Below are 8,592 nucleotides of genomic sequence, written 5' to 3' on the forward strand. Positions count from 1 at the left end.
CCAAACTTCCCAGTTGCAAGAGAGGTTAGGGACTACTGTCACAAATAAACCTTAAAACTCAGACTCCATTAACAAACAAACTGAGTGACTAAATGTGACTCAAGGTGAAACACTAATAATACCTTTCCATAGTAATTCCAGCCCTGGAGGCACTAGATAAAATGGCAGTCAGTGCAATTTGGGAAGGTGTGTATAAAAGGCAAGCGTCCGTCAATGCAATTCTATTAAGAAAGTCATCGGCTGTTTTCCTCAAAATCTCTGGATTCTCCAACATGGGATAGCGGGTCTACAAAGAAAGTTTGCAAATGTTGCCATTTCTAAGGGTTTAATAGAGTAATAACAGTTCAAAAATACACACCTCACAGTAAGATATACATGCTTTACAATAACATATCTACAGTTCCCAGCATAGTACTTGACACTATTTTCAATTTATGTTAATTCTTTCTCTCTCCTTTCCACCAAAGGAGAAAGGGAAAGGATTCCACTGGATCTAAAATAGACCACAGAAACATATTCCTAAGTAAATGTTTCTATCAACTAAGGTGATTCAGATGTAAAGCCACATTTAGGAAAATAGGAAAACACCTCATTTTTATACACAACTCCTACTTAAAATTATTTGGGAGAAGACGAAAATGAAAGTGAATCTTGGTTTGATTGGAACCTACTAAATTTCCCAAATACCTACAAAATAATTTTTAGTATGTGCACAAGAATATGGAAGACTTCCTTTTTCCTAACAATTCCTCATCTTTTAAAATGAATCCTAAATTCTAAGCCCTAAGATTTATCAGCTACCCACATTCAACACCTAAAGCAGTAAGAAATTTCTACACTCTGAAAGAAAATATCCAGAGTCAATTGTGCAAATTACCTGACCTTTCATATGACAAATTCAGACACCCTACTCTGACCACAAAGCCCCTTTTCCCAACAAATTTGCTCACTTCACAGCTGTTCTCCCTCCTCAGAACCTTCAGCCACTTATCCCTCTACTTGCTGCCACTTACCAGTGTCCTCTGGTTCCCATTTCAGTCTTGAATTCCCTGCCCCAATATGCTGCTGGCACATCTGTGGCAAAACTTTGGCAGTGGTCGAACCCAACCCACTGTTAGTTTTGCAATTATTTAGGTATCACCAGAGAAAACCACATCCTCTAGAGGTCTGGTACCATTCCCATAAACTCACGTTCACTGATCTCAGCAAGGCTAGCTTTAATATTAATGTTCCATAGAAAATTTGTTCTCTCATTTTTCAGTGACTGGTAATAAACATTTTCCACCTGTCTTAATGTCTTCAATAATTCCCAGAAACTCCATCAATGTCAGAAAATGGTCTCCGCTCTTAACAAAGAAAGGCCTTATTTCCTGCCACCACCAAATCCCTAAGTACAATAGTATCCAAACCAGTACTTTCCCCTTTCCCTTCGTTAAAAGAAAGAGCTACCATACCATCTAAATCCAATTCTCCCTCCTTGCTTTGAATCCCATCACAACCTTACTCCAAAGAGAATATTTTTCCACCTTACTCCAAAGAGAATATTTTTCCATTTTCCTTTAATCTTTCTCTCACTTCTAGCTCCCTGCATCAACATTTAAATATGCATCAGTCTCTTCCATAAAACAAAACACAGAAACAACAAAAAATCTCCCCTACGGGGCCATAACCTGGGAGCCCTTCTGTACTCACTCTATATGCAATCAATCTTCAAGTTCTGTTGACTCTACCTACTATAGGATGAGCATTCCAAACCCAAAAATCTGAAATCTGAAAAGCTCCGAATCTGAAACATTTTGAGCACTGACATGACACACAAAGGAAATTCTCATTGGAGCATTTCAGATTTTCAATTTGGGCTGTTCAATTGGTAAGTGCAATGTAAATATTACAAAACCCCAAAACACCTGAAATCCTAAATGCTTCTGGTCCCAAGAGTTTAGGTAAAAGATACTCAACCTGTATCATCAGGAAGCTCTCTCTATACTCACTGCCTTTGTATGAGTCAAGCCAACTGTCATTTTTTTTGGCCTGTACTACTCTAACAGCACCCTGTTATCTCTCAATCCATTTGTGTGTGTGTGTGTGTGTGTGTGTGTGTGTGTGTGAGACAGGGTTTTGCTCTGTCCCCCAGGCAGTAGTGCAGTGGCACAATCATGGGTCACTGCAGCCTTGACTTCCTGGGCTCAGGTGATCCTTCTGTCTCAAGTAGCTGGGACTATAAGAGTGTGCCACCATGCTCAACTAATTTTTGTATTTTTTGTTGAGATGATGTCTTACTATGTTGCCTAGACTGATCTCGAATTTCTGTGCTCAAGTGATTCTCCACCTTGGCCTCCCAAAATGCTGGGATTACAGGCATGAATCACTCTGCCTGTCAATCATTCTAATCCATTCATCACATTGTGCCTGACACATACAGATGTGCAATAAAAGATCTGATACAGGCTGATGCATGAGCTGCCAATAGGATTTTTTGAGAGCTGCAAACCTAATCATGTCATTCTCTAACTTAAACTTCTCACTGGCTTCTCTTTGTCGTATTCAAAATCTTCAACATTCTATCTCCCCAGTCTAGACTCTGCCTTCTACTCAGGCAGCTGCACTCTGGCACTTCCCCTTGTGACTCTAGGCTGTTTAGGTTCTCCAGCACACCAGTTTCTTTAATCTGAACCTTTGACCAGGGAGGTCTCCAACTGGGATGCTCTACCCTCACCTATTCCTACTCTTACTCTAAATTTTACTTTAAATGACAGTTTCTCAGAAATGTTTTCCTTACCCTTCGATCTGTTACCTTCCTCTAAAGTACACTTACCTCTCTGTATCATTTGGCACAATGGATATGTAATCACAGTCTAAAACCATTAGACTGCAAGGTCCATGAAGATTGAGACTTTTTCTGTCTTGTTTCTAGTTATATCCTCAAGCACAAAGTTTGGCATATAGAAAGTACCCAAATTAAGCTGCTCAATTGATATGAGTGAACCACTTTCTGACTTCTGTTTGACTCTTCTCAAACTATCCAACTTCTCTTTTAGGGCCAAAACAAAACTTAACTCACTTTTGACAATGTTTACTTACTTGTATTTTTGATGCCCATGTAGTACTCAATTTCATAGAACAGTAAAAACAAAAGTCGCTTAGGGATCTTCTCATTTAAAATTAAGACTCTTTTATGGCTCTCTAGTTCATAAGGCCTAGATCCATGACAAGTTAAGTCTTTAAAAGCATTACTCTACAGTTATAATGGTCTTTATGGTCCCTGGACAAGGATTTATTCATCACTAAATCAGAAACTCTCGAAGTCTCACCCAAGAATATGAGTTAACAAGTCTCCAAGTGTCTCTGGAGTTTGGAAACTATTGCCTGAGAGGTCCAGGCCAGATTCAGTTTGCATTCACACTGTAACAATCAGGATAACCATGAGTAGCAAAATTTTAAATTCTTTCGGTTAAAGAACAATAGCAAAGGAAAACACACTATTAGTTTACTTTATGTCTACAAGTTTACCTTTAAATCAATGAGGAAGCCCTCAAATGGTCTGTAAGGATTATGGACAATAAGGTGGAAATTAAGTTGCTGTATAAGAAGTAGTTCATATTCCAAAATCTGTTCAAGTGCTTTCTCCTGTCCAAGAGGACTCTCCCGAAGGTTTCCAACAAATTGAGGACTAGATACATTAAATTCATCTACTTTGCAGGCCAAAAATGCACAAGTGAGCCTAGAGGAAAAAATAAGGGAGGGCAGGGAAACATGCATTTATTTTAAGAAACGGCTAAATATTTTATTTCTAAAAGTATATGCTAAAATTACCTAATAGTAAAAAGTGACTATGCTAGACATTGCAGAAAATTTTTTTAAAAAGGTAATTCCTGTCCAAACTTTTATCTATTATGATATAGTAGACAACCTATAAAATTAGGTCAAACCATCTATATTACCACAGCATTCAATTATTATCGACTCAATGGCAGTTTTATAGAGTTCAACCTAAATATCTGGAAAAACTAACTGAGGAACAAAAGTATTGTTAGCATTAGTTGTAGATGAAAGAATTAAAAAATAAACAGTACACACATATGTACCATTTAAGTATGGGAGGAAAGGTAGGTAAAAGAAACTAGTAAAAGGCCATCAGTGGAAGTCGTCAGGGGCATATGAGTAGGTGATTATTACCTCAGGCACAAACCTATGAAATTCACCTGGCCACTATGTGATGTTCAGAGTAAGACACTATCAAGAAAGCTACTGCAAAAATCAAGATTGGAAGTAAGATCAAGGACGTGACCTTGACTGGTAGAAATGAGAATGAAAACAAACAGAAAACGAGATTGAGGAATTTCATACTAATTTCATTTTTATCTTGAATGATATGCCTAGTGCTCAGCAGAGCACAGAAACTAAAGAGACCTTTGTTCAAGTGAAACGAATATGAAGTTAAAGGATTTGTAAACTGGTTGGATGTGCAGGTAGAGAAATCACAAATGATTCTCAGACTGAACAACTGGGAAGAAAAAAGGTGTCACTAACAAAAAAAATATTAGGGAAGTAGCTAGTTTGAGAAAACCAGAATTTGAATTTGAACAAGCTGAAGTTTATTTGCCATCGGTATTATAGGAGGTATAGGTAAATGGGGATCTTAAGTTTTCTGAATAGAAAAAAATTTAAGTCTAAATACTCTTTATTAGAAAGGCAGGTCTCTCTCTCTCTCACACACACAAACACACACACACACACACACACACACACACACACACACCCAAATAGTATAAACGTCTTCCTAAATGAAAACAATAAATCAGGTTTATACTCACATTATTATCCTGGGGTGATATTCCATTACTGAGTTATTAAGATAAAAACGTTTGAAGTACATACAAGCTGTACCCTAAGGTTTAAAAGAACACGTCAGGATCTATTTGCACATGTCACATGTCCAATTTTGTGAAAAGAAGTTATTCATGCAAAGATTTATTTGAAAAGATTACCCATAAAAATACTAATACTTGTTAAGTCCTCTTTAACCAAAATTAACTGTGATGAATTACTACAAAAATGCCATAGCCAAAAGATCCCTTCCTACCCTTTGGTTGTCAACCTCCAACCTACCCTTCTTATGATCCCTGAATTTAAATATACATAGGCATGGGTGTGTGTGTGTGTTAGAATTCTGAGAATCAAAATGTCCTGAATTAGAAAAATTCAAGAAAAAAATGCAAATTTTCACAGATCAATCTTGTAAAAATATTGACAGAATAACATGGGTGGAACAATGTCTTCTCTCTAATTCTACTACAGATTTGTGACATTAACTGTTTTCACTGCTGCAAACTAAACTGTATTGTAGAAGTAGTACCCACCATCACTGAATGCATGTGCCAGACTGCCAAACACAAAACTACCATCCTATATTAATCCTTACCATGGCTTAATGAAGTATTACCATCTTACTTTACAGAAGAAAACTGGGTATCACCAAGATTAAGTGACTTATTCAAGATGACATATCTAAAATGAAACAGGGCTGAATTTACTAAGACCTGCCTGTACTTTCAACCATTATGCCATTTGGCTAGAACTAGAAAATAACCACTTATCCCTTTTATGATTTAAAAAAAGATTTTCTTTTAAAATATCTTAAAAGTTTAGTTTTGTCATTATAAGTAAAAGATAAAGAAAATTCTCCACCAATCATAAACATGTTGTACAAAGATAAATTCCATAAAAAAGTTCATTCAAGGTTTCAGTTTCTTCATTTGGTAAGATTGCTTACACTTACTGCTTCATTTCACAGTTCTTTCACAACAATACACCAAATCAGGTGTTAGAAACTAATCAAGTATATCTAAATTTCTTTGTGAATCTGTTCTCTCAGATAAATATGTGGTACACTAAGAAAATAAAACATTATAAACACTTATGAATTTTCAACACAAATTTTTTTTCAACTATGAAAATGAAGATAATTTCTTAGAATTATTCTCTATTGGGTCATGAGCTAGTTACTATGTATAACTTTAAAACTTAACACAGACTTTCACTTTAGATAGACTTTTATATTTGATCTTCACAACAAACCTGTGAGATAATTAGCAAGGTAAAAACATTTTACACTCTCCCATTCCAGCTTTTTTTATTTTCAGCTTTTTAATCTCAGCTACCAGTTTCTCCTCATCATTGCCCACCCCAGCAAAAAACAAAAAACAGGTTTATACATCTGAAACAACTACAAGACAATCTTTTTAACCAAAAATAAAACTCTAGCTACTACTAACCAAGGTTTGGAAAGATCTCATGGCATCAGTTTCAGGTGGGCATATGATAACAATTGACAAATATATTACTTCAAACATGTACAGTATTGGGTATTACAGAGTTGGAAAAGCACTAGTCCATATTCTAATCCCAGTTTTACTGCTCACTAGTTGAGAACTTGGAAGGAAAGGAACTTAATTTTTTATTTCTCTAAAGATGAGAGTATCATACGTGCAGTAAATCTCAAAATTCTTTTGACAAAAAAATAAGATGTAAAATACTTTCTAAGATATGATAAAACAATTCATGATTTAAAGGCCTTTTTATTGAAAAATACATCATGTGACAAAAACTGAACAAATATAACTAAGGGAAATTTTTGAAAGTAGAGCAGATAGGAAATTTAGTTATAAATTTAGATGAGCCAACTAAAGGACATCATACTTATGAAAGCCAACTAAAGGACATCATACTTCATTACTATTATAACTTACCACAACAGACCTTGGCATTGCTGGCTTAAAAACAGAACAGAACTCCAATAATCTTTTCTCATAGTATTTGCAGAGTGTCATTTCTTCATGAGGCTCAAGAAAGACTGGATCATTTGGAAGAATCTTTAGGTCAAAAATACAAGTTCAGTGAATTAGACAATCATAAAACATTTTTTCTGTCCAAATTAAATTAAGCTTATCTCTCCAACAAAGAAGAACAGACCATGCCTCGTTTTCTCTTTATAGATTTGCTAATCGTTACACAAAATAGTTTTAGGAAAATATTTAATAAACTAGAAGTGCACCATCATTTCATAATCTCTCAGAATCTTAGCTGGATCTCTGCTACACGAAGGCATAAACAATCATGTTAGAGCATGTGCATGCTCACAGGTTTGATGTCATTTTTAAATTTAAAAGATGTATATTTTTGGTTGTGGAAAAGCTTCCAACAACTTTATTGGTCAATCATTTTGTCACACAGGTTGAAGAAAAAAACCAGCAAATGCTTCAATAAATTTCTGCTATTTTAAGCTACACAGTTTGAGGTGACTTTTTTTTTTTTAAGGCAGCCCTAGAAAACCAGTTAATACAGGTGCTAAAATCAGTGCTATGAAACTGACACAAGCTACAGATGAAGGTAAAGTAGCTCAGTGCCAATAGTTTGGAGGCATCAAGTACTCGCTGGAGCGAAGTCCATACGGGTGGAGGTTAGGCAAGGAAAATGAGACCCAACTGGGAGTCAAACAAAAGGGAACTGCCTGGCGGACTACGGTCCCAACCGTCTCCGGTCTCTTTCCCTCATAGGCCCCTTCAACCCTGGGCTGCCAGGGGCTCCTTTGAAAACGGAAAGTTGACCAGGTAAACACTTCAAGGGCTCCCCTTCCTTCCAGCATAAATGTCACACTCCTTGTTTCCGCTTACAGGTTAACCCTGCTTCGAACACACGGCCACGAGGCCTCCAGCACCAGCCCCGCAGCTCAGCTCTACTGCCACCTTCGCCTACCCGGAACGTCCTCTCCCCATCTCCCCCGGCGTCGCCGCCGGCTAAGCCAAGGCCCTCGCCTGCTCCCACCTCGGCATCCTACAAAGTCCCTTCGTCACGCTACCGAGACAGGCTACTGAGTGTCGGTCATCCGACTACGCGGACAGCTCGTCTCTGTATTCACAAGAGCCAGCAGGCGCTAGCCTGTTTTCGCAGATGAACTAGGGGCACCGCGCGGGGCCGGGAGAGCTCTGCACTGCTCAGCGTGTGGAGACCAAGCACGGGCCGCCGCTGGGCCTCACCTTCCCGTTGGCCACCGCTTTGCATTTGAACTTGCGATTGGCGTCGGCCCGCAGTCGGGCCAGCTGCTCCTCGCTGGAGAAGGTCCAGTGACGCTTCTGGCTGCTGTTGTGGTACATCGTGGAGTCCAAGCGGCGGTCCACAAAGACCACAGGAAAGGACTTCGCGCGCAGCAGCCCCGTGCCCTGAAGCGGCCGTGCCCCGGCAGGATTCTGCGGAAGACTAGGGTGTCCGGTTGGCGGGCGCAGGGGCGTGACGTCACGGTGTCGCACTTCCGGAGCGGGCTAGGTCTAGGAGATCGTCTCCCGGGTACGTCGGACCGCCTCCTGCGACGCAGGTGGGCGTAGCCTACCGGGCGCTCTTTTTCCGAGAGCCTGGGATATAGCTCCGCCTCCTCCAGGCAAAATTTAAAGGAGAAGCGGCAGGCAAGGGTGTCCAAAGGGACATAAATTGAGGATACGGAGTTGACTGATATAAATTCGCAGGAGTAATCAAAAGTGGGGAAAGGGCTTGGGAGGGTGTCAGTTATTAAATAGAGGCTTCCATGGAAGTTGACAT

The 8,592-nt window shown here is 38.9% G+C and overlaps 1 protein-coding gene across 1 annotated transcript; it reads right to left on the reverse strand.

Annotated features, from left to right (window-relative positions):
* Positions 1-95: 95 nt before the first annotated feature.
* On the reverse strand, positions 96-8,291 carry LOC103254162 (cyclin-H). The gene is made up of 5 exons (XM_008052306.1): positions 8,037-8,291; positions 6,750-6,872; positions 4,815-4,888; positions 3,511-3,721; positions 96-286 (listed from the first exon to the last, which is right to left on the reverse strand). Exons 1-5 carry the CDS (start codon positions 8,151-8,153, stop codon positions 113-115), a joined length of 699 nt encoding a protein of 232 aa, XP_008050497.1. The 5' UTR covers positions 8,154-8,291; the 3' UTR covers positions 96-112.
* Between the last annotated feature and the right edge of the window lie 301 nt (positions 8,292-8,592).

This window comes from Carlito syrichta, unplaced genomic scaffold (genome assembly GCF_000164805.1).
Source record: "Carlito syrichta isolate Samal-C Ts95f unplaced genomic scaffold, Tarsius_syrichta-2.0.1 Scaffold272031, whole genome shotgun sequence".
NCBI classification, from domain to species: domain Eukaryota; kingdom Metazoa; phylum Chordata; class Mammalia; order Primates; family Tarsiidae; genus Carlito; species Carlito syrichta.

Bases quoted from the DNA above. Each gene is read 5' to 3' on its own strand.
- LOC103254162 (XM_008052306.1), bottom strand. From the start codon at position 8,153: ATGTACCACAACAGCAGCCAGAAGCGTCACTGGACCTTCTCCAGCGAG. The intron at 4,889-6,749 runs GTAAGTTATAAT...TTTAAACCTTAG, and splicing joins CAATGCCAAGGTCTGTTGTG to GGTACAGCTTGTATGTACTT. The intron at 3,722-4,814 runs GTGAGTATAAAC...TTTTTCCTCTAG, and splicing joins TATCACCCCAGGATAATAAT to GCTCACTTGTGCATTTTTGG.